Source organism: Phalacrocorax aristotelis, chromosome 1 (assembly GCF_949628215.1).
Source record: "Phalacrocorax aristotelis chromosome 1, bGulAri2.1, whole genome shotgun sequence".
NCBI classification, from domain to species: domain Eukaryota; kingdom Metazoa; phylum Chordata; class Aves; order Suliformes; family Phalacrocoracidae; genus Phalacrocorax; species Phalacrocorax aristotelis.
Window position 1 is genome coordinate 87,902,090 of NC_134276.1, and position 27,042 is coordinate 87,929,131.

At 39.1% G+C, this 27,042-nt stretch overlaps 1 protein-coding gene across 1 annotated transcript in view; it reads left to right on the forward strand.

Moving 5' to 3' along the window:
• PHEX (phosphate regulating endopeptidase X-linked) overlaps positions 1–26,346 on the forward strand; it is a 111,892-nt gene extending 85,546 nt beyond the window's left edge. The window contains exons 16-22 of the mRNA XM_075096995.1: positions 10,145–10,199; positions 13,481–13,548; positions 15,651–15,781; positions 18,791–18,856; positions 18,972–19,076; positions 21,428–21,504; positions 25,149–26,346. Of these exons, the coding sequence (XP_074953096.1) occupies positions 10,145–10,199; positions 13,481–13,548; positions 15,651–15,781; positions 18,791–18,856; positions 18,972–19,076; positions 21,428–21,504; positions 25,149–25,251 (605 nt within the window). The 3' untranslated portion in view covers positions 25,252–26,346. The remainder of the gene's footprint in view (positions 1–10,144; positions 10,200–13,480; positions 13,549–15,650; positions 15,782–18,790; positions 18,857–18,971; positions 19,077–21,427; positions 21,505–25,148) is intronic.
• The last annotated feature ends 696 nt before the right edge of the window (positions 26,347–27,042 follow it).

Below are 27,042 nucleotides of genomic sequence, written 5' to 3' on the forward strand. Positions count from 1 at the left end.
CACTGCTGCTTAGATGTATCATGTGAATGGAGAGGAAGCCCAGCCAGCCCGAAATGAGCTCTGTTATGTCCTTTTTAATATGGGGTCCTTTTGAGTTTCAACGGCATTCAGCTCTCTCAGACTCTCTTCCACGGCATGTTAGAGAAAGCTGTAATGAGAGGCTGGAGTCACTGAAGCTAAATTTCACACTCGCTGTGTCTAACAGTGTCACAAAGCAGAGAGCTGTCAAACGTAGCCAATCAGTCATGGGTATAGAGGCAATTGTATTTTCCACCATAACTGCTGACCTTGTACTGCTGGCATCTGACCTTGGAATTTGGATAGTGCTGCTCCCTGTCCTTTTAGGACTGTTCCTAAGAGGAAAAGAATTTAGGTGGCTCTTTCTGAAGAAAACCCTCTCCTACCTGAGAGCAAGGTACAAATGTAACCATGCCCTAAAAATGAGGTGCAATAGGAGGAGAGAATCACAGAAAGGCACAGTACAAACTGTCTTCCACTCTGGCTGGTGTGATTTACAGGGGAAGAGGCCCCTGTGAAATGTGGAAGGAACATGCTGAGGCCTCAAGTTGCTCCTAAGTATTTGTCACATCACAACTGAGTCCCCATTAATGCTGCTGGGAAAGAACTGCACTGTGGGAGACTGAAGCTTATGAGCCTATACATACTTATATTGGGTGATGTATCTGCTGGGCAAATCTCATGCCCAGCAGTTATTAATTTATGGCTTTGCAGCTATGTTTTCAGTAATAATCCGTAGAAAGTCCTGTAGGAGCTGGTGATATGCTACAAAAACTGTGGCCTTTTTAAAGGGCCAGTTAATCAACAGAAAAAAAAGGTTCTGCAAAAGTCATTTGAGAATAGTAAATAAGCATGGACTCCAGCAAGCTAAATGTAAAGTATATATAGCAAGTATATAAGAAAACCCATAAAGACTCTGAGGACCAACTTTCTAGGAGCATAAGAACTAATAATAAAACCTTTTTTCAAATACACTGAAAGAGGAGAGTCTCTAAGGCATAAAAATAAGATAATTCTTTGCATTGGAAGAGTTTGGGAAGTTCTTATCCTGGAGCTTTTTCTTATGGGAAGTATATCCTAGGAAGTGTTTTATATTTAGTGTCAACAGAAGGTACTTCAGAAGGAATTCATAAAATGAACTGTGATGAATATAATGACCAGATAATATTCTCTCAGGTATTTCAAAGGAACTTAAAGAAGAAATTGCTAAACAACCAGCTTTGACGTATCACTTATAGTGGCCTTAGCATAGGAAGAATAGGTGTGGCAAATGCCAAATCCTTTTTCTTTTTTTTCAGAAAAGAATCCAGAGAGATCTGCATAAAAAGTCATTCTAGCACCTCTATGAAGGAAACTGGTTGTGACCACAACACGAATGAATAAGAGGGAATAAATAAGCATATGATATAATGGAGAAGAGTCAATGTGACTCAGTTTTTGCTTTTTCTTAAAAAAAAAAAATCATACTTTCTTAGTCTATTAGAGTTTTTTGAAGTTCAGAAAGCAAGTAAATAAGCTTGATATACTGTGTTTATTTCCATAGAACACTTTTGATGAGATTCTTTCCCAATGCTATTAACTAGAAATTGTCATGGGACAAGAAAGAAGGTCCTTTCATAAATTAATGACTGATTAGAGATAAGAAAAGGCAGTAGCAGCAAATTACTTGTTTTCAAAATAGTTGGAGGGGTGTGTTATGAGGATCTGTGCTGGTCACTGTATTAGCAGATGATCTGGAAAAGAGGGTATTCTGTTCTGAACAAAAGAACAGACAGATATAAACTCAGTCCAGAACAGGTCCCTCTGCTACTGATTGCTGGAAGGTAGAAAGATACACTAGTAGGATTACCTCACAGATAGGTGCTGGACACTTTTTCCCTACACATCCAATACTGGCCACTGCTGGAAATAAGGCAATGAACCAAACAGGCTCTTCATCTGCTTGAGTGCCCCTGCTTTTCAGTGAGCAAACTGGATTTTAGTGTGTTCAAGGCCCATCTAATTTTGCTCTTGCTAAATGAGCTTACTAAGAAGGAGAATTTGAGAAATGAGAATTTAAAAATGCATAATAGAAATTGTTTCTGGAAAGCAGCTTCTACATCAACTGGAAAATACTTGGTTCCAATGTTGATTCTAAAAATTAAGACTGTTCAGCTTGGAAATGGAAACGTACTGTGTGATGATATCAACCTAACCACAGCAAACTTGATTAGTCACTGAAGGCTCCCTGGAAGAGTTTAGAGAAAAAGCAACCATGGATTCTGAAAAGGAGCTATTATCAGGTACCTGCAGAAGTGGAGGAGAACGTGGTGGTCCTGGTCACTTCTGAACTTTAGGAAGATGCTTTTGCTTTCTGTGGTGAGAGCACCGGGAGGTCTCTGACACACTCCTGATGGAAGGATTTAAAATTCTTCCCTCTCTGCAATCTGTATCACTGACATAAGCGTTAAATAAGAGATGGCTGCAATCTCCATACAAGTCCACGCAATCTTCATGTATGGGCAAGCTGTTAGTGTTTTTAACTTGGCTACCTGGCTACTCAATTACTTGAAAGAAAAGGTCTTTCCTCCCTAAACATGAAAATTAATAGAGAGTAGAAACTAGATGATTTAGAAAATTATTAGATTTGGGAGAATACAGCAAAACTTGCCTATGCAGTAGATTGTAACAAATTTTGTCGTGCTTTAGTGTATGTTTGCTATTGCTTCATTTAATTTCTGTTACTAAACCATTGATAAACTGAATGGCCAACAGTTCTGTTAATATCTCCAAAGGAGAAATAAGATGTATCAAGATAAGCTGTGCTGCAAAGAGCAGAGTTATAAAATATGGTACATATAATTTCTCTTATTCTTATAGAAGTTTACTCCTGATGTTGTCTATACATTAGTTCTATTTATTTATTTCCTCTTTTTCTTCAGTTCAAAGTGTCTTAGATTAACGGCCATTCATATTTCTAATGGTTGTTAATATTTTTTCAATTCTAGGTTGAATCATTTTTCAATTTTCTTTGTATTTGTTAGTTAATTTCCCCTCAATTATAGGTACTTAACAAGGACAACAGGTGCATGTCATTGCCTTCAGATTCTAAAAGGGTATCTAAGCACACTTCATATAATCTAACCAGCATGAACACTATCTTTTTAATTATCACCACTGGAGCACAAAAACACTTTCCCAAAGACTGTTTATTTTAATGAGCTCTAGAGCAGTCAACAAATAAGTGCTGAAAATAGATACAAGTGATGATCAAAGCATGCTAGCATACTTCTGTTGAAGAAAAGGTTTTATTTCATTACAGCACTAAAATATTGGCCCTTGAACATGTTAAGGATAGAAGGGAACTGTTCATTAGACATTTGGTGTATTTAATTTTCTTTCCAAGTGTAAATATGTATGCCTCTAGATTGTATAAAAAAAAAGTAACGTTTGTGGGTTGTGAACACAATGAAAGGGAGATTAACAGTGAACTGAGGCAAATATAAGCAACACACTCATGAGGTGTAAGCTTGAATAAAGTGTTGGATAATTAACTACTGTTGATACTGTCTTTGCAAGTTTATACCCATGCTCCTTCTAAGTCACTTGTGCTTGTACTGCAGTTCTCTAGTGAAAGTCAAGAGGCCTCTTTAAAGAGCGGCTTCATTATATGTTACAGGAAGAAGATATAATCTAAAACAGAATTTTAAAATTACGTTTGAATTAACATTTATAGAGAAAACCAGTGATGAGAGCTCATATTAGCCAATAAGTATCATCTTTATAGAAAGCAGTATGCAGATATTGATGCTGGCAGCTTGCTGATGCCATGAGTTGCAAGGGAGAACTCTTATTTTGCCAGGAGCCAGGGAAGTGCCAGCAAACAGCACATGGTGCGGCGGCCAGGGGAGGACAAGGGGACTGTGCATAGGAGCACTTTCTCTTTCCTTAAGAACTGGAGTAATTGGAAGGTTATTGATGAAGTAGTTTCAAGTGTGCCATTAGTTTCCAGGAGGTTAATGAACATAACAGATTTGGACTGAACACTTTCTAAGCCCTATTATTAAGTAAGCTTTAAGTGTTCTTAAGTGAGCCCTCATTTTCAATTTTCTGTTTGCTAATGACCACTATTCTCTTTTACTTAATTACAGTCACAGGTGAGATCACGCGTGATCCTTACACCCATTTTTTATTTCTTCTTCCTAAAATTCTTATCTATAAAATTATAAAATAGGAGGTTCTTTGTTCTTTTCTTTTCTTCTGGGTAATCTAGTGAGTTGTTTCCTTTAGAAAATAAGGATTAAAGTTTCCCATAAAAACAGGTATTTTCACGTTACCTAGTCCCTTAGCATACAGTATTCCTTGGCCCCTTACAAACCATCACACGTATCTCCTCACATTGCCCCACTGAGGTTGAGAAATGCTGGGTTCCCTCTTTTTCACGAGTGGCAATGATCATCTTGTCAGGTGAAGCAAAAACTGAGCCAAGAATTGAACAAAAGGCTGCTGAGTGCTCTGTTTAAAGACCGTCACTTCTCTTTATCCACTTATGAATTTATTCACTATTCCTCAGAGAGTTAAGCTTTGTACTCATGCAAAACATGGAACAGTTACTGTGCCTGACACAATTTAAGTTTTCTGTCCAGTTTGTCCACAGGATAAAACTTGAAATTAAATATAGGGTTCAGGTCCATGTTATGGCAGAGAGTTTGATCCTAACCACCTGCATATAGGTGCTCAAAGCTGTCTGGGATACTCTACAGCATCTGATACATATCCTCATGTCTGGCATATCTGAGAAAGAAGTTGCAGAAGACCTTTGCCCATCAAGACTGGCAGCTAGAGCCCAAGCAGGACATGTAAAGTCATCTCAAAAGGCACTGGGAAGAAATTCAGTTGTCCAAACAGAAGTCTAAGGAACCATTTTAAACAAATGTATTCTGACATTTTTTCTGTTTTTAGATAACTAGCCAACACCGTAGTCATCTTCATGTTTAACTCCTTACGTGAATTCAATATCCTTTGTTTACTGACCAGCACTTCTGCTGGTCTTCTGCTTATATCTTATCCCTTTAGAACTCTCCATCTGAATTGATTCAATTACACTTGAAAAACAAGTTACAGCCTTTAAATTCATCTGAGAATTGCAGAGTACCCTGTATATCACAGTATTTAGCACAGCTGTCTCCCATATCCACTATTTACATACTGGATTCACTAGCTTGTCAGAAGTTGCTTTAAACAGACCAACTAATAATTGGAAATCATAAATGTACTGATTTGGAATAAGGCGTTACTAGATCTTGTCTTGCTCAGTTAAAAATATCATACAATATAACCAAATAATGCAATTGAACTATAGAATTTGAATTAATATTTAGATTTGAACTCCAGATTTCCTCATGACTTGGTAAGCCATCTCATGTTTTTAGTTTACATCATCCACTATTAGTCGGCATCATTTCAGTGAACTATCAGATGAAATAGATTGCTTTTGTCTCCTCAGTGAAGTAACAATATTACACTGAATCTCAGGGTGTTCATCTGCAAAAAGTGTATAATAATACCATAAAGGTATTAGCTGGCAAATGGATTCATTAATGGCACTGAAGCTCATGTAAAAGTGAAAAAAAAATTGTTTTAAATTTGAAATGCATTCTAAGAAGCTTTATAGCACCTTGCTGCAGAGAGAGGCTTAAAATTGATATAATGGATAAAATGAAACTAGAAGCCTTCAATTAAGTTAAAAGTAGCCTTGTTCAGGCAAAGAGTGCTGTCAGGACTTCAAGATCAGCATAAATTCAGGGTGAAATATTTGAAGTAAGCCAGATGTCCTCCACTGTTTGAAATGCCTCTGTGTTCCAGAGCAGTAAGGTGAGTAAGAGGAAAGTTCAGCAGTCACTGTTCAAGGATTCAGCACAGGGGTTAGGAAAGCTGAAGACCACCTGGAGGTTAATCTGTTGAGGGATGTGAAGGGCAACAAGAACCGTTTCTGCAAGTGTAGCAGCAACAGAAGAGAAGTCTAGGGAAAATGTGGTCCCACTGCTGAATGGGGGCAGGGGACCTGGTGACAAATGACATGAAAAAGGCCGAGGTACTCAATGCCTTCATTGCCTCAGTCTTTACTGGTAAGACTGGCTTTCAGCAATGCCAGGCCCTTGAGACCAGAGGGGAAGTATGGAAGAGGAGACTTCCCCTCAGTGGAAGAGGAGAAGGTTAGGGAATATTTAAACAGATTGGGCAAAACAGAAGTCCATGGGCTCTGACAGGGTGCACCTTCAAGTGCTGAAGGAGCTGGTTGACATCATTGTGAGGCCACTCCTGATTATCTGTGAAAGGGTGGGGTGACTGGGGGAGGTTCCTGAGGACTGAAAGAAAGTAAATGTCGCTCCTATCTTCAAGAAGGGAGATCCAGGGAACTACAAGCTGGTCAGCCTCACATCAGTCCCTGTGCACATGATGGAGTAAATCCTGGAAACAGGTTTCTTGACCAGCCTTCTGTGATGAGATGACTAGTTCAGTGGATGAGGGGAGAGCCATGAATGCGATTCATCTTGACTTTAGCAAGTCTTTCAGCACTCTCCCCTATAACATTCTCAAAGACAAACTGCTGAAGAATGGGCTAGGCAAGTGGATAGTCAGGTGGACTGAAAACGGGTTGAACTACTGGGCTTAAAGGGCTGTGATCAGAACTGCTGGGCTCTAAAGTATTATGATCAGTTGCACAAAGTCCATCTGGAAGATGATCTAGCCTGCCTGTCCTCCCTTGCCACCTCTAAGATCCATGGATGTAGGCTATCAGTGCTGTTCTGTGACAGCTTGAGCTCAGCTGCCTGCAGGCCTCCAGTGCTCTTGTGGCATGTGCTACCAGCACCTATCTCAGACTCATGCTGCAGTCCTGTGACATTGCTCCAAAAGTAGGTAGGCTGTAAGAACGTAAACAAGGAAGATTCTGCAAGTCCAGGTCCTGCATATGGAAGATAGGTTTGTGTGGGGTCTGTAATAAGACAACACAGTTTTCTTTCCATGTGGTGTTGGTGAGTAATGGCCTTGAGCATAGGCTCCAGGCCTGTACCAGCAATAAAGTGTACAGAGAGAGAGAACTTTCAGCCCATATCCCTCTTCTGGGGCTGTGCAGAGGGAGAAAGCATGACAAAATGCACCACAGGCTAAATTTATGGTGAAGTGTTAGCTTAAAGTACCTTCCCAGTTCCTGTATCTATTCCTTCAGATGTGAAACACGCTGGAGTCTGGCTGACTTACTCCTCCAAATCAGTGCTTTGCTTGCTTGAACTCTAGTAGCACATAAATAATCCCATTAGTATTTAATGCTTCTACAGGCTACTATGAGCTCTCTGAGTTTTGCCATTAATTCTTTTAGGTACAATATGCCAAGCAAGAAAGAAACAGACTTCACAAGGGAATTGCCTAAACTGGGGGATCCAAAACAGCACAAAATAAGAAACTGACAGGTGTTCTATCTCCTGTTATAATTTCAAGGACATTCTAGGTCCAGGAATTTGTTATCCTTGTTCCCTCCAAGGATGATCTGGTTGATGTTTGCCTGAGGGAGACACTGCATACAGAGGGATGCCCTGTGTTGCCAACTCTGAACCTGTTCTTTGCAGCGTTGCAATAGTGGACATGCACTCTTCCTCATTTAGTGCTACTAATCTCTGGAGAACAGGACACCTTTGCTTTACTAGCTGTCCAAGAATCATTTTCAAAACTAGATAATCTTTTTTTCTTAAAAAAGGAAAAAAAAATCTATTGTGAGTGATACATTCCAGTTCCCTAAGTTTTTCTTAAACGTGTATTTCATTCTAGTGACTTCTGACTCTGCTTTGGCCTGAAAATACTTCCTAAGGTTCCTTTGCTGCAGTCAAACTACAAAGGTGTTTTACACATCTGCCCAGAAGCAGAAACGACTCCTTCAACAAGTTCTACGTCAGGCATGTCTTACCTAAAATGGATCCTGACTCTGAGTAAAATAATTATCAATCTGTTGTATGGTTTCAGGATTGCAGCTTCTTCCTGTTCATTCACATGACTTGTTCAGTGAAAACTTTATCTCATGGCTTAACTTACACCTGACTGTGTTTCAGCAATGTCCTGTGGAGACACCTTTAGATTATATTTCTTAGATGGATGAGCCTGAGTGAAGATTTGCACCCCGTTTACTGTAAATAATGTATATTAACTCTACTTGGCATACAGACAAGTGCGAATTCACTACACATGTCTACACTTGGACACAATAATTGCTGCTCCTTGCAAGATCTTGATAGCCCCTTGGTGTGGTGACAGGCACACAAGATTGTGTGATCCCTAAACATGATTTGTGGGGTGACTGTGCTACCTTGATTCGTGCCGTCTTCAGTATGGGCTTATTTGTTTGTTTTGGCCACAGTTCCTCTCATCTGCTGTTGCGGGGAGAGGATCATTCAGGTTTAGTGGATCCTGATGATTCCTTCATTAAGTGGTCTCTTTGACACGTCCAAAAACCTTTCCTGAGGTTCAGTATTTGGAAGGAACCAGGCAATGTAGTTCAGACTAGATTTCCAGCTCTTAACACCAGCTCTTAACTTAGTGTACTAATAAGCAATTTCCATCAGGTTGCGTGAGTGTACCATTGTTGTGAGATATTTAAAAACATAGATAGTAAATACACTTCTGTGTGCACTGCAAGGCAAAGAGAATTAGATCAAGTAAACTTTGTCCTTGACATTGGTACAAATGTGCTTTGTAGCACTTGAAAAGCAAATGATAATGTGCTTGAAACAGCAAAACAGCATCTAGAGAAGTAAGAGAAAAAACCACTCAGAAACTAAGTTTGGAAAACACACTTTATGTAAGCTAATTGAAAATACGTAGTCAAGGTAGGCAGGGAGGAGCAGTATAAAAAAGCAGATGGGCAGGCCAGGAGGACATGCCACCTGCCACATCATTTAACATGAATTACACTCAGCATATTGTCTTTAAACACTTTGTAAGGAAAGGACAAAAATCTTGCTTGACAATTTATGTCAGACATAAAGAAATCCATGTTCTGTCTATCAACAAAAAACTGAATAGGGTTAGAATCAAGTGAATATGGTTTTTGTTTTGATTTGAGTGGCCAGGTGATTTCTTGAAGAGAGACCCATAAGTTGAAGCAGAGGTTCCTGGGAAAGCAAGCAAATCACCTGAGGAAACTGGTTTTTCCCTGACAAGGCGATGTCCATGTCGGGTAACCTCCAAAGTAGGTCTATGCCTGTGCTTTATAGATGGGAATTCCTGACACAAGACAGCAAATTCCATATTTGGGCCTGGAAGGATGATGCTTTTCACCAGCATAGAAAAACTTTGACTGTAGGTGTCTGTTTTATTTAGCAGTTCATTGGGCTGTTAAAATGTTACCATGTTCAGCTCCACTGTCTTCAGAATCATGGCACGGAAGTGTCATCTAGGAATTTGAAATAGGCCCATGCCTTTGAATTTGAGGAACAATTTTGGTTCCTATGTGCAACATCAGTAGATCACTACTCACTAGAGTGTCTCCACTGACAGGTTTTTGGCAACTAGGTAGTCTACCAGAAGCGGCCAAGTAATTCCTGTAGCTAGACTGCTCTACAGCCTTAATAGTCTTAGACAAAGTGTTTAAGTACGTTCATTTGCCTTTGATCTTCGTAGACTATCTAGAATTAGGCTTACATTTTATCACTTTCATATGTTTCTTGCTGCACTGAAGCCTCACTAAGCTAACACTTTCTGAATTCTTGTTGCATTTAATTATATATTTTTTGTTGATCTGTCAACACATCTGAGGGCGATCCAATAGTTTTTTTCACAGGAAGCACTAGGTGTTTTTTCACAGGAACACATGTACTTACAGACACAGACATACGTGTGTAGCCACAGAAGAAAATAAAGTTCTTTCAGTGCAGCATATTGTTGCCATTATGGTCCTGAAGGAGGGAGGATGTTAGATTCTTCTCAAAGATCCTCTCTACTAGATTCTGAAACTACCACCTAAGGGAAAGCTCCTCCAGCAAAACCTTCTGAAACTAAACAAAAAAGGTCATAAAATCCAAACCCTTGGGCCTTGTGACTGTTATTCAGCTGTACTGAACCAGGGGCATCACTATTATTGTTTTTGGTATTGCAGGATTCCCAGCAGGAGAACTGCAAAAGCCTTTCTTTTGGGGAACAGAGTATCCTAGGTAAGTACTGCACAAGGGAACTTCATACACCTGGAAATGAGGAATAACAGGGAAAGGTATAGGAAATACATATAGGCAAATAAGAGGGTATGGAGAAGTAGGCTACGCTGCTGAAGACGACTAACAGGTAGTGCACAAGAGTACTGTCTTGTCCTTCTGCAGGGAAGGCTTGGCCCTTTGGTTGTGTGTTCTTCCCTGTTGCGTCCTGCTTTTACTATTGAAAAAACAGTCTTTGAAAACTGCTGCTTTGTGCGATAACTTTTCTTACCCTTGGGAGCTGTATGTGTTGCTCTTGTCTTAAACTGATGACTGATTTCTCACAGGAATTGCTAATTAAGTGCACCTGAGTAGAAGTGTTTCAATGCTATAGCATGCAGATGCAGCAGTGTGCACATGGCAGGTATTAAAAGGCATTGTAAATCAGGTAACTAACACTTCCTGAACAGAAGTAAATACCCTGAGAAGCCATTTATTATCAGTTTATTATTCACTTTCTGCTAATATCTAAGATGAACAGTGGGCCTTCGCCTGTGCCTGTTGAGCTGTGTGAGAATCTCTCCATGTGCATAACTGATTGCCCAAGCAGGCCCATGTGCTACTGTAGCTGAGGAAGAGTAATTGTAAGTCACATATATTTAATTTTGAAAAATCACTGCTTTTGTGCAGTTCAATAACTTTCTATTTTAGGGCAGGATAAGACCATGAAAAGTTTCTGATGGCAGTTTCTGAAAATTATTTTGCAGTTATATAAAGCCAGTTACTGGTGAAACATATCCTTAATAAATCTTTGTTTAAAAATATAAAACTTTTAGAACATTTTGGGTTTGTCATCTTCCAATCTAGATGTGTCCTTGTAAACAGGAAATTTAGCAATATATCTAGAGACACATTCAATTTAGGAACAAATGCATTTGCATTCAAAGATAATTCTTAGGAGCCAGGTGACTTTCTAAGTGTTAATAGGGGATAGAAGAAAGTCCTTTCTTGTTAAGGTGAACTTATTTTCTGCTGTGGTTATTGCAGACTTGTTTCCAGCTTTGCTTTCTGAAGAGATTTCTCTGTACCCTGACCTTCTGCCATAGTGATAAAATTGTGGTTCTTTCAAAGAATTATACTTTGCTCATTTCTCTTCTTTAAAGGTTACCTTAGCTTAAATTGGTTTTGCTTGAGTACGTATCAAAATGAAATTTAGCAAACAAATGTAGCTGTTTTATATCAGACAACAGATTGCTTTTGTCCTTGAAATATTCTGGATCTGTTTTCTGTCTGCTTAGAAGAAACAGTACATGGCACTGGAACAGAAAAATCATCAAAAAGTCATCAGCACTTGCTGGAAACCTGATTTAGCAAATATTTAACATTTAGTGGTGTTTTAGTGTCCAGTTCCAGCACAACCACTATAAAGCAATTGGATCTATTTACATAAAAGGGAAGCTAAGTTATCACTTTACATCTTAGTGCATGAAATAAAATACCATTCAAATGCCATCATTCATAGTTACGAGTCTTCAGTGACAGATATATTGAAATAGAGACTTCAAACTACCTGAGTTTATAGCTTTCTTACAGTCCTCTGAGCCTCCCCTGTCCCAGAAAGGTCCCCTCTAATATGTTGTCTAACCTGATGGGCTGCACCTAATGCCCTCCATCTCTGTCCAGCTGTGCCCCAGAAATGAAGAGCATGAACAGAGCTGGGAGTATTTCTGGCAAAAAATGTTTTTGAGCTGGACAAAATGCTGAAGGGGGTTCACAGGAACAAAGGCCAAAATTCACCCTAAACTTTACCCCATCTTTCGGAGCTGGGAAAAACGCTAGGAGTGCCTGGGCAGCAGCCTGTTCTTTGTCCCTGCCACTCGTGGCGACCAAGAACCTTAGAGGAAAAATAAGATGTATTTAGTCATTGGTCTTATTGTTTTTTCTTGACCTCTTTACATGTTTTGTGCCATTGGTTTTATACTTCTCCAGCTGCAAAAGATCCTGTATAACCGCTTTACTTCAGTTGTGGAAAAACAAGTCTAATATAGTATATTTAATATGGATAATTATCACTGTGTGCTACACAAGATTACAAATTTGTCACAGGAAAGGATGGTATTTCCATTGCTGAAATGTATAATTTTAACCAGCATTTTTTAGTGAAGGTTTGCAATAGTACTTGGGGTGGGGAGGGGACGGGGGGGACAGGGGACGGGATGGGACCAAAAACAGTAGGGAAGATTTTATCACATGCAAATTACCTTTCAGGAGAGAAAAAAACAAAGTGAAGAATTATCATGGGAGTAGGGGGAATTAAATAATATAATCTTTTTTGGGCATGACTGAGATGAGCAATTAGTGTGGTATGGATCATTAGGTTCAGTAATAACATGTTACTTCAAAACCCTCTGCCTTTCTCCTGTTTCAGTACAATGTGTTAGAAATACTATAAGCTACTTTGAAGTATGGCATCTCAATAACTGAAACAATTAAAATCACAGAGAACAACTTAACAAATGAAAGATTCATTTACTACATCACGTTGCCTCCACAATAGCCACTGTGTTTGATATAAAAAAGCCCGGAACCTTTCCCACTTTCACCCCTATTTCTCCCAGATGCATGTTTATTTGGATATAATGAGGAAAATATAATTAATTGTCAATCAGGAATACAAAATATTTCTTTCTATTCTGGTTCTCTGTTGCATTAGATCTGACTGTAGGTCATGTCCCATTCCTGTGCAGATGCAAGGAAATTGTATGACCTCTCTTTTTAAAATGGAAGGGCGATGTTTAGTGCTTTGCAAAGTACAGTCAGTCATTTGCAAGTCTGTTTGTTGCACGCCAGTGAAGAATGATTGGAGCTGGCATTACAGAAGCCCATTTCAGCTTTTGATCTACTTTTTTTTTGTGACTATGCTAAGAGAATAATTTCACCTATAACTTTGTCCTGTACTGAGTTAGAATATACACAATGCAGTCAGCTGAAGGAGACACTTTGGAGCTCATATAATGCTATAAAGGCATTTGGTTAGAAGAGTAAACCATCACAATGCTTTTTAAAGTTTTGTATTAAAGATTGTTTTTAAACAAGTAAGAGTTTAACATTCAGACTTTCAACAACTTTAATCAAAATTGTGCAGGCATGATTTTTAGTCCCATTCCCCAGCCCACACCCAGTTTAAGTAAATAATTAAATTAAATCTTTCCTGAGGTAGAAACCTATTTGATTCTTCTGATTTCTGTCCTTTGATGCTCATGAGTGTGGACACTTTCTGAGGAAACCACCTCTTTGTGTTACAGGTCATTAAGCTATGGTGCCATAGGAGTAATTGTTGGCCATGAGTTTACTCATGGATTTGATAGCAATGGTGAGTATTTGTCCATATGCTGCTAACTTTTTTTAACAGAGTTGACAGATTAGAAGGCTGACTTGTATATGCTTTAGATTTTTTATTGTTTTGTTTTTTAACAATGATGAATAGTGTGAAAAAATATTATCAAGTTGTATTATTTTATTTATTTACATACAATCTTGCTTGTCTGAACCAGATTTTGTTTGGTAAGGAATGCCATAGGTTTGACACTTTCGGTTTATTTTGAATGGAAACTAAATTGACAACAGATTCAGAAAATCTTGGTTGGGGGGAATGGGAAAGGCAAAGGATAACTTCTGATTGATAAAAATGACTTCCAAGAAAACTCTTCATTTCAATTTTGACTTTTTTTTCAAAAGGCAGTTACATACAAATATTACGAACAAAAGTGGAACAGAAAAAAATATTGCAAAATATTTAAAAATAAGAAAAAAAAAAGAGCAAGGAAGAAGAAATGGTCTGAAAATGTCAAACTAACCATCCTGAAAAACTGGATGGAGAGGGACATTGCCACCATCTAACTTTGTCTATCTCAGTAAAGTGCTTTTTAAAACCAGGCTCGGGGGTGGGAGTAAGGGGGTGGGCAGAGAGAGAGAAAGAAACACAAACTTCCTCCTCCAGGGAGCAATTCTAAGTGTCTGACTGACAGCCTGCTCTGACTCACTGTCTAGATATACCTCTTTCCACTGAAAATATAGGGAGTTTAAGGAAAAGCAGGTTTCTAGCTCACTGCCTAACTAAAGTTAGGTTGCTTATGTTGCGTTACTTTGAATACCTTTTAAAAAATAAACAGAAAACCTTGTATCCTGTTGGCACTGCTCCACAACATTTTGTATAAGCAAACACTCCTGAATGGCGAAATGTTTCTTCATAAACTCCCATCTGCCCTACTACTTCCATATCCTACAGGTTATGGTATAGCAAGTACATCCACATATTTGAGTGGATATTTAGATTTGATAAACTTGGCGTCTGGAACTGACCTTCATTTGAGCATAGCATGGTTAAGAGACCCTGTTACAGAGGGTATTACAGCACTTGAGTACCAGCTGTTTCTTCTATCCTGCAGTGTGATGTGGAGGGCCTGGACTTAGTCTTCAGAGCTGACCCAATGTTCCTAAAAGTCTGGCATTCAGGTCTTCTGTAGTGTCTTGTTGCAGAAAGGTAGACACAAGACATGTTAGGATTTTCTTCGAGAGCAGGTTTAGCTGCTGATGTGGATGCAACCTTGCTCTGTGATTTCATTCTTTGTTATGACTGCAGAAAAGAGAGGTAGGGAGCAGCCAGTAGACATGATACCAAGTACTGAAGATGTTTTCTTTCATCTTTTTATTTCTTTATTTTTTCCCCATGTGTTGTCTTGTTTAAGATTACAAATTCCCTAGAGATGTATATTTGGAAGGTAAGAGCCTGGGCAAGAGATAGTGGTCTGCTTAGGGAAACAAATCTTAGGGAGAGTAGATACTCCCCTACAAATAAGTTGGAGGAGGGACCTGAGGCTGAATCTTCCATGAGCTATTGCTGTAACCATCAGCCCAGGGAGTGGGATGTATGCATTCTCCTTGCTTCCATGAACGGAGTTCAAAAGTTCTGGTTTTGCTCCAAGGCAAAAAATAGGAACTTCAGAAGTTTCTATGAAAAGGATTTTTTTCCTGGTCAAGTGTATAATTAATAAATAATTATCATTAATAATATTTATTATATTAATTAATGTAAAATTATTATTAATAATTATTAATAATAAATTAGGTTTGAAGAATCAAAGGCATATCGGCTGAGGATAAAAAATGTAATTATGCTTACAAGAAAGCTCATATGCCTCTTACATTATGTAATTACAAAATGTACTATAGCACTCATTAGTCATTACTATTTTATTCTGAAAATGGAAATTATGGCAATAATAGATGCCAGTTTTTCACCACTGACTTGAGTGTGATCAAGAGTTTTCTCACTACTCTTATCCATTATGTACACACAGTTGCATGAATACATTCACCTCTCATTTCTGTGCAGGTGATAGAATCCAAAACTGGAAAAGTATGGGGGTTTCTCCTACAAAAACATCTGTTTTCTTACTTTCTTTCTTTTTTAAGGTCGGAAATATGACAAAAATGGAAATTTAGACCCTTGGTGGACAACTGACTCTGAAGAAAAATTTAAAGAGAAAACAAAATGCATGATTAATCAATACAACAATTACTACTGGAAGAGAGCTGGCTTACATGTATGTAAAACATCAGTGATTGAAAGTGGTGCCTTACGAGTCTGATATATTTTTTTTAAGTTATCTTTTTATAAATCCCAACATATTGGGATATTAGGCTACCAGCTTCATTTTTTTCACAACAAATCATTTTTTGAAGTGAATAATTGTGATAAAAATTGTCTGTCAGATTTGATCAGTCCAGTCAAATACCACTACCCACAGCCTGGTGACAGGGTTAAACCACTTCTCCTCTTCACGTCGTACTGGAATCAGAGGAAGAGGATAAAGCCGCTCAGCAGGGCCTGTCTAATTACTGTGAGCATGTTAAATGTCTTCTGAAGATGGGTTCCGTAATGAAATCTGAGCAGCCACTCTTTTTAAAAAGAAGAACATAATAGCGTGTTTTATAGATTCCTTTAGCAATTCTGCCTGTTATTCATGGCAGCTATAAATTGAATGCATAAACCCTACTTTATTTCATATTCAACTCTTGCTATTTCTTCCATGTGTGCACGCAGACTCAATTTGTATCTCAGATGAAGGGAGTATGATAGCAGTAGCTCACAGAAAAAGACTGAGAAAGAAAGTGCAAGGGAATGGTGCCTGTTTCATTGTCTATCAGAGTTATGGGCTTCTCTGAAAATGCACACATTATGTAAGGGTCCAAAATGAAGGATAAATAGGATAAATCCCAAACCTTCTGAAATCAATGGCTAAAATTCCAGTAATGTTGTCTGGGACATGATTTTAGTCTTAATTTTCAGGATAAAACAGATACCCCTACCACCTTTACTTACATTTTGGAATCAGAAATACAAACGCATCTTTTTCTTTTAAGAATAGAGAGGTCACATTGAATACTTAGCAATAATTTTAACACTTCCCTTAAACACTGTTTGTATTAATCTCAGACATAACAAGGCAGTATTATAGTCCAGTTTGAAGTCCAACAACTCAAAACTGAAGTACTTCATATAAGCTAATTTACAAATAAAAATTCTCAGGCTCATTCCTGATTATCTGTAGGACAAAAACTGTCAATACAAACATGCCACTTAAAGAAGGTAATTAAAACCTTTCCCGAGGATATGACTGAACCCTTCCCATGCTCCTGCCATTGGTGTGGCCATTTCCTTTACCTTCTATGGTGTCTTTTGAGATGGGGTAGATCTGAATTTGCCTCCAACCGTAGCTGTTGCCTTTGAAGTGCATAGATGGGTGTACTAGAGAGATCCTGTTACTCACAGCCTTGTCATCTGTAAGGCTTTTTTCTCCTATTTTCATGGGATAACCTAAAGCACTCTTTAGATTATAAGAGAAGAATCTTCATATTTTCTGCCATATTTTATAGTTTCTGTATGAAGAGCTATGCATGCAAAGAGCTACTTTTTGCCTGTCATTTACATCAATATTTGTACATTCTGCAGGAATTTTTACCCCTGTTCGAATATTTTACATAAATCAAGAAACCTATTTACTCTTCTTTCTCATGCAGTTTACAATAAAAAAGTCTCCAGAAAAGAAGTGCAATGGAAGAAAAAGGGGATATAGAAATAGCTTCAGAGCGCAGCAATCACATAAAGTCATCTGATCAAATAAAGGGCTTATCATGGTTCCTGAGCCCTGTCATGAACTGTCTGCACAGAGCAGTCTCAGATACCTGACCCAGAGCTGCCTGAGATTGCAGAAAGACTTCTTCCACTTATTAAAATGACCTATAGTCCAAGTGCCACTGCTAGGTTACTCTCATCTTACGCTCTAAATCAGTCTACTTCACAAGCCCACTGCAAGAAAAATGTATGAGTAGGTAGACCAGAAAAAAAGCCAGATGATGTACGTGTATGTTCCCTGGTGTCCCAGAATATTTTCTCCTAAAAACCTCTCGCCCACCTCCATCTCCAACCTCCTGAAGGGAGGGAGGGCTGGCAGGAAAGGGGTGCACTTTCCTTTACTGCTCCCATTTCTTCTTTGTTACACCCTTGGATGTAACATTGGACTGAAGGTATCAAGCAAAACACCTTGGGTCCAATCCGGGTGCTCATCTTCACTGAGTGGTGGGGCTGTGCACACATACCTGGGTATCCCATAGGTCCTTTTACCTCTTCTGCCCCATTTTCCCCTCTTTTACCATCCTTACACTAAGGTGGGTCCTGACGCCAACTCCCCTATACCCACCCCTGCTGCATGGGGCAGCCTGTTGTCAGAGGATTTGCAGGATAGCATTGACCTTCAGAGCTCTGCTCAAAACTGTGCTCAATTACCATGCTCATTCCAGGCTCAGTAGAGAGTAAAACTGCTTAATTACAAATACAGTTTGGTGACACTAGGACCCTAGTAGGCTGGGTGATCGGCGATAATGCTGCACTTGCAGAAATGAGGGTTTCTTCATAATGATATTGGACCTAGTAATACCAGGAGACTGGTTTCTTCAGAAAGTTTAGCACTACTGCTTGCAATATATTCTTGTTGCTATTGCTCTTGCTCTTGGAATCAATACTGGGGAAAAGCAATGTGAATATCCTTTGCAGATATTTTTAGAGTACTGAATATATTATCAGTTTCAATTCTGTCTCTGACATTTTTTAATTACGCTGTTTCATGTTGTGACTTAAAAGTTATTTCAGCATGCCAGTAGTATATAAAGAGTTATGTAGAGAAACAAATATAACCTTTTAGGTAAAAATTTAAGAAAGGGACTACTGGATCTCATATGTAACCAGAGAAAAACAGTCTTCAGGGGAAAATTATTGATGATCAGATCAAAGATCAGGGACAGGATTCTTGAGTGTATTTTATCTACTACATTTTGTGCTACAGAAATCTAGGACTACAGCCAGGATAACTCATCACAGAAAATTGTTTACTGACAGTTTTCGCATTGAAACCCACTTTTCTTTACCAGAGCTATGATGGTTGAAATTGGCTGTGGTCATTCTCGCCTTGTTTTATTTTTTCCCGTTTCTTGAAGTTGATCAAGAAGGAAGTTCAGAAACAGGTCAAATGACTGATGTTCTTTCATTCTGCCAGGTGAAAGGCAAGAGGACTTTGGCAGAAAATATTGCAGATAATGGAGGTTTGAGAGAGGCTTTCAGGGTAAGTAGGTTAAAAATATCCGAAACACAGTATTATTTAAAAAAAAAAAAAAAAAGAAAAAGCTGTGGTTAGGCTCCATGTTGCTGAAAGGCACTTAGTATCTCTCTCTTATCAGGCATACAGGAGATGGATTACAGAAAAGCGGGGAGGGGAAGAAGAGCCTTTACTGCCAGGCCTTGAGTTCACACACAACCAGCTTTTCTTTCTGAGTTATGCCCATGTGAGTATTACAAATGTGTTTCGAGTCCCCTTCTATTAACCTGCACAATGTACAGTTCAGAGACAAGACTGCTTCATTTCAACGGTCTACGCCAGCCAAACCCAGACTTTTATGGGTGGAGGCAGAGACTTCTCTTCCCAGGACTATTATTTCTTTTCTCTTTCTTTGTCATCATCTATCTAGCCATGGTTTCAGAACTGTTGAAATTATTCTGTTTTGCACAGTGTTGTCATGGCAGCTTGCTTTCCTCTTGCTGCTTACCTCTGCTGCAAGGCTCTTCTTGCACATTATTGACTCCTTAACCTCTTTCCATTTTAGCCTCCCAGTTTTCTGATGCTTGCCATATGCAGCAGTTTCTGACTGCTTCCACCACAGACTCCTGTGGCAAATGTGCCATCACCATTCATCACGGAGCAGGTTGTTCAAGGAAATTAAGCAGCAGTGAAGAAAATCTTAGTTTATTTTTTCCCATCTTTTTTTGCTGTACACTAAATAAGCTGTATTAAAACTTTGATAAGAGATGTGAGTTTTTTATAAAAACATGTAGAACAAGGGAGAGAATCAGAAATTATTTGGTTGAGAGAGTTGGGACAAACACTCTGTATGAAGAGTAGAAGTTGGGCGATAAAACTTTTCCCACCAGTTGAAGGAATGAATAATCTAAACTGAAGAAACAGAACCCAATGCAACCAATGCAACTAACCCTGGCTGAAAATAATCTCTCTGCCGAGAGTCAGTGTAGCAGTGTATGGGTGAATGGCCACTTAAGTTTGACAGTGTTGACCAATGAAAAGACTCCACTTCAGTCATTTATGCTGAGTAGAGTTTCACACTGTGTCAGTTTTTCTCCAGGAAAACTTTGAAGCCATAGGGAAGATCTGGGGGCCTTACAGGACCACTGCAGGGATTGCTCATCCAGTGGACCCTCTGAGGGGAGGAACATGCACAGTAAGAGCAGTTTATGCCAGGTACCCTTGAGCTCAGCTTGTTTCCACAGAGTTTAAGACACTCAACAGACTCATTCAAACTGCAAGGGCTGTCTTCAGCCAGCCAAAAGTTCACATATCCTATGGGTAGCCTGGCTGAGCTGGCTTTGGCTGGGATAGAGTTAGTTTTCTTCACAGTAGCTAGTATGGGGCTGTGTTTTGTTTGTGTGCTGAAACAGTGTTGATAACACGGGGATGTCTTCATTACTGCTGAGCAGAGCTTACACAGAGCCAAGGCCTTTTCTGCTTCTCGCCCCACCCCACCAGCGAGCAGGCTGGGGGTGCACAAGGAGCTGGGAGGGGACACGGCTGGGACAGCTGACCCCAGCAGACCAAAGGGATATTCCATACCATATGGCGTCATGCTCAGCATATAAAGCTGGGGGAAGGAGAAGGAAGGGGGGGATGTTTGAAGTGACGGTGTTTGTCTTCCCAAGTAACGGTTGCACGTAATGGAGCCCTGCTTTCCTGGAGATGGCTGAACAATTGCCTACCCATGGGAAGGAGTGAATGAATGCCTTGTTTTGCTTTGCTTGCGTGCGCAGCTTTTGCTTTCCCTATTAAACTGTCTTTATCTCAACCCATGGATTTTCTCACTTTTACCCTTCCAATTCTCTCTCCCATCCCACAGGGCGGGGAGTGAGTGAACGGCCGGGTGGTGTATAGTCGCTGGCCAGGGTAAAACCACAATACTGGCTTAAAGGATTTTGTTGATAGGAAACATTTCACACAGGTGCTTAGGTAAGGTAGGAGCTGCTTAAATAAGATTTTTCATGCAGTGGATACAGCATAAGGGGGATTATTTAGTTATGCAGAATTCCCTCTAGCCTGTTTTGTGCTCAGTTGCAATTAGGAATAGTGAATTACAGACCACTGATGCAACTTGGAAAATGTCTAATTTCAAAAGAAACTGACATTCCAACATGGGACAAATGTGTCAAGTAATATAGCTGCAATTCTAGGGATGATAAGCACCATTATGTGTACCTTTTATATACATTATATAGCTTGGAGACCAAGAAGTATGCTTGGTAACTATTAAGGCATGAGATTCTTCATCACAAGCTGAAAAGCAAGCTACAATTTCAGAGAACCTCAAAAAAAGAACAAGTAAAGTAGCAGTGATTAGATGATGGGAATGAGTGGGTGGAGACTGGATCCATTAAGGGATCTGAAAACCAAAAGAACATACCAACAGAAAACTGCAAGTTATCAAAGGTGAAACAAAGTAGGAGTTTGTGGTGTCTTTCCATTTTGTGCATTCTGTAAGTAACAGGCATCTTAAGAACAGTGACATTGCATTCTACTTTACTTCCAAAGTCATCCCAGATAATGTGCCTATTTCTGCTTTTTATCTTTTATTAGGTAAGATGCAACTCCTTTAGACCAGAATCTGCAAGAGAGCAAATACATGTTGGAGCTCACAGCCCTCCTGAGTTCAGGTAATGCAAATAATGTATTTACTCAGCATACATACAGAATCAATCACTGCAGCACACAAGTGCAGAAATTTAGCATGTTAAGAGGGGTTTAAGAGCAAACACAAAATTGGACTCTACTCTTGGCCTAGATTGAAATTGAACTGTTTTTATTAGTTTATCTTTCACTATTAAAATACAAATGCTCTTCTGTAAAAATGAGGGGTTTGCATCTACTTTCAAAAGCGGTTGAACCAGAATACACTCTGATCCCTGTGATGTTCTATAATCATGGCCTAAGTACCAAAAATGCCTAATCTATCGCTTTTTTTCAATGCAATTCTACTTTAGAGAACAATGAATATTAGGAGGGTCCTTGATTGAATCTGCCTGAGTAAATTTAAAAGCTTTAAAGTGAGTACCTTGAATTATATTGATAATGCAAAGCAAAACATGCCCTGTAAGTTCAGTTCAAGACTGAACTCTTAGTTGCCCTTCCAGAGACACTTTGCTTGAAGGAACTGTGGTAGAACAGCCGTAACAGCAAGTCTGTGCTGTCTCTCGAAAGTCATCCCACAGGCTCTCCTAGCCACAGAGATGCCTGTACCTCGAGAAGGAGAGGCTGGAAAAGGAGGAAAGTTTCAAGACTTCATAAAAATTAGGAAGCCAGAGTTTATTTCTCTGCTTCTCCACAGTTTGTGTGACCAAAAGCAAGTTTTTTTTGTTGGGATTCATGTAATTTGTATTTACTTAAATAAGAATGGTGTGTTTGTCCTCAGTCAAGAGCTACATTACCTCTGTATTTGGGGGAAGGATGTTAACTCTACAAGCTGATTCATAATGTAGGTGTCTCCAATACTTGGGATTAGTTGTCTTCTGGAGATTCCTACCACTTTCTGTTGACTAAAGAGGGAGTTGGGATCCCACCTTCTCCATGGCTAAACTTAGGTGATATGAGCACCCTTTGCCTCAGTTCTCTCTTGGTAAAGTAAAAATAGCAACACTGCCTTCACAGGGGAGATGTGTGGTTGCTTCATAGGTACTCTGACATGTTCCCTCGACACAGCCACGCCAAAGCTGAAGATATAAACATGGTATGCATAACACACCTTGGGCTACTTATAACCAGAATGGGTTAAGAAATAATGGAACTGGGAAAATTATTATACAAATTTAATATAAGTTAGCATTGCAGATGTACATGCTTGGTCTTGGTAGACTTCTATATTCTGCATTTAAACCTGTTACACCAGCTAGCTAGGGTAAAACTGGTGCAGTATGCAAATCTGCATGCTTTTAACAATTGAAAATACATCATGACAATAAGGACAGGAGTATCAGGCTGATCTTCAGCCTACAGAGCTAATTTTTTTTTTTTAAATTCCTACCCTTGTTAAGATTTTGGTAAAATAACCATCCCTTACTTTTTAAAGTCCTCAGACTTATTTACCTATATGTATACCTAGATATTCTGAATCATTACATAGCTACATTCCCATGAGATAGTGCAAATCACAAAATATACTGGGAAGCCTGGGGACGGAGTATTCATGAGGAAAACTCATGAAGGAATCCGGCTAAGATAGAAACTTCCAGAGAAGATTAGTTGAATTCGGGGTCTAGAAAATACAGATAAAATATTTTATTAGTCTTTATGTGAGATACTCAAAACAGGCTTCTGTTTCAGACCTGAAGAGAAACTGTGGTACTTGTCTCTTCTTGCAAATCACATCAGCTGGACTAACAAATTATATTATCTCTTTCCCCTAACTTTGCTTCATTTATGTTGAAGACCATTATGAATTTAACAGCAGTACAGCTAGTTTCAGCATTGAGAGCTATTTCTATGCAAAAAGCCCAAACAGTCCTTTTCTAAATAATTATAAAAATTAAGCATAAAGATATTAGAAATAAGCAATACCTATCCTGAGCATAGGTGTATGCATCTGAGCTAGTCACCCCAGGTTCTCTTCACAGGCAGAAAAGAATAGGTGTTTTGAAAGTGCGTGTGTGTATATATGTGTGTGTGTATATATACGTAATCCTTCTGTAAGCGTTAAATTTGAATTACTTAGACTCTGCAAGTACATGTTTCTAATCTTTTTATTGACTGCCAAGGGAGCCCAGAGTGACCTGTCCGGGGAAAGGGGTCTGTACTGTAGTTCAGTGGGGTTAAATCCAGACAGCCTACTCTGATTCCACAGTTAATGTGTAGCAATATCAAACCATGGGTAGAAAAGTCATGTGCATAGACACATTAAGATCTTTTACTGGCAAGATTATGGTTTTATTTATTTTCAGTTGGCAGATTTTCAGTATTAGCCTGTGTCTTCACTATTTTTGAGTGTGGGTTGCAGAGTGAAATCCCTGGTATGGCAAGCAGAACTCCACCAACTTCCGCAGCAGTTCTGCATGAGCAGCTGTTGTTGTTCCAGTCCTTGAATATGTATTTGTGATGTTTTTACAGTAAAGCTGTATATCTTATTTGAAGCCTAACATCATTTTGTAATTCTCCCTACAAAACTGACCTTTAGTCATTTTTGCACCAGCTGACTGCAAATTTTCTTACCCACAGAAAGTCTAATCAATGTAATAAGAATGTTTTCTACCATGCTGAGCTATGCTGAGAAGCTGATTTTCTGCAATGGAGAAAAATGCCTTCCCACTGCATAACAAAGAGGGTGGAAAGGCATACAGTTAATATCTCAGTAGATACCCCTCTGCTTTTAACTCGGGATGCTCTTTAATACCATTGCAAATTTCAGTTAGTAAATTCCAAGATGCTTAAAATCGTAGGGAAAATCAGCAAACAACACAATCCCAGTCTGGCAATGGTAAAATAATAATTTCTGACAGCATGAAATAATACTGAAATGAAAGCAGGAGCCAAGGATGACTGCATACAAAGAGCGAGCTCTTCCCCTACGCCTGCCTGAAGGTGCCAGTCTGTGAGGCAGACACATTGTCTAGCTTGTGTGAGGCAGGGATGTGCTGTTCTTTCAGTATCGCACCATCTGTGGTGGAAGCAAGAGAGCTTGGGAGCTGGTCAGGGCAGAAGCCTCAGAAAATGTATTTCCAAACTATCAGAGTTGTTGAAATGCTCATGGGTGTAAAGCTGAGCTGGCCAGTGAGAGAGGCTCTGCCTCACACACACATGCACCTGCCCAGCTTCAGGCTGTGAAGTCCCAGGAGCCAGCATGTGCGTATGTGGGTGGGCAGAGGGTGTTTTTACAAGAATCTGGCTGGCACGAGCCAAATCAAGTCACTTCCAGCCCAAACACGTGGCTTTATGCGCCTGCCTGCTGGGCTGCAGCAGTTTGGCAGCTGCTGGAAGAAGAACTCCACCATGAAAGACTATCACTGGTCCACCTTTGCTGCCAAGGGTCGGCTTAGAAATTTGTTCTAAATGCCATAGTATCCACAAAATGCAATTCATTTTGGTTGAGTTTCTAGCAAAGTAAGATGCTTCTCAAAGCACGAAATGAAACAAGATTGTCTTCACATAAATTTTAAAACAGAATGCTTCTCCTGAACTTTTTGGTTTTATTTGTGGAAAAATGACGTGGGAAGCCTGAAAATTCAACCTGAAGTGAACACACTGAAACACTTGCAGGCCTGTAGTGTTTAACAAAAGACAATCTGCGCATCAATCACTTTTCTCTTTGCAGAGTTATCGGTGCCATGAGCAACTTTGAAGAGTTCCGTAAAGCTTTCAATTGCCCAACAAATACGACGATGAACCGAGGGGCGGAATCCTGCCGGCTGTGGTAGACGTCCCTTCCAGGTCTTCTGTCAAGGTCTGCAAGGTCAGCTGCTGCACCTGAGCTCAAGCCCACTGCTAGAGTTTCAGAATAACATTCTGCAATCTGGAGAGGTGTTACTTCAAATGCATCTTCCTTATCCATGCTGATAACCTGTGTGGAACTAATCACTCTCTATCCAGAGCATAAAAACTTTTGAAATAAGAGAAGCTGATAGGTCTTCTTTAGTAATAATTTAAAAAAGGAACTCTTTTTATTCATAAAGCTACTACTGTTCATCTGGAGTTGCATTGCTGTTGATGGGTAACTGCCATTACAAATTCTAATTCCTGATTTATAACTGATCAAGAGGTAAAAGTTAAAATCCAGTTTTAATCTATTGCTCTGCAGGGGTGCTATACAGAATGTTCCCACACAAAATTCATTCTTTCTGGATGAAGAAATTCATGAGACCTGCTATGAAGCCAGCTCTGATCTGCTGTGTGATACAGCATTTTCATAACTTAAACTGTCACTGCCCAGCACGCTATAAATGATGTTGCATGGTGTAAAGATACAAGACTTTATAAAAATTCAGTTTAATATGCCAGGTTAGTGCCTCAGGTTTTAGAACAATTCCAAGCTGAGAAAGGACCTCATGGCTTCCATGTGCTAGGACTAAACAGAAAGGATACTTGTCAGATCCTGGCCTCTTCTAATTTTAGAACAGCTTATGGTAAAAATCAATGTATGGTGAAAATCAGAGGCTTGCAGAGGGAATTCCCAGCACCATGATACTCAGAAATGTTATGGCACTTATTCCAGTTTACAGTGTGGGCAGTTTTTTTCCCCAAGGGGTGATTTTTACCTTGTGCTGAAGGTAGCCTCACCTACATTTATTTTTAAGCCTGAAATACTATACCAGTTTTAATTTAGGGATTTCTTAGTGTCTGGGTCTTAGAGAGGAATGTAAGTAGTGTGTATGCTTGTCCTCACGTTCTGGGCAGGGCAGGGTGATGTGACTTTAAGGAAAGAAGACTTTGTGACTGAAAAACAGAGTATCAACAGCATTTAACTTGTCTGGATAAAAAGAGAAATTCAGGAATAAAGAACTTTTAAATATAGTATACACACAGGCCAGTTGAGTTTTTAATTTGATTTCTAATAATATTAATTAAAAAAACATTTTATTGCAGCAGAAAAACTTTAACACATAACTATTACTAAGGCAGGGGGAACAAAACAGCTCTTTCTTCCCCAACAGAAAGATATCTATTTAATGGGTATTTATTTATACCTTGTGCATTAATTCATTTTTACACGGTCAAATTGTTGCAAATGAAGAGAGAGTTTCTTTAGACCAATTTAATTACTGTAAATCTATATATGTGTCTCTATGTATATACTTTATATATATATACAAAAATATATTAATTCTTCTATTTGCTTAAATTTTATTTTATCAGTATAGAAATGTTAGTAAGAGAAACTTTTTTTACAAGGATTGGTCAAATATTTTCCAACAGTCAAGGTAAAGGAAGGTTCAATAGAAGCTAAGATTTTGCAAATGGGGTTAGTTTCCTATGTTTCTTTATAAAGAAGAGAGACATCATGGAAATATAATTTATGGAAGGAAACTGGCCTTCAAGCTACCTTCCAGAGAGAAGGAAGCTGAGACTCCTGAACTCAAGGCACAGTTGCCACTTCTTAGAAACAAAATATTATGTTTTGGGACCAGGACTTTCTTTTTTCACTTTTTCCCTGAAAAAGTAAAAATCTTCTTAAGAGGGAAAGCACTTTTGCTTCCTTCAAGCCAGCTCCT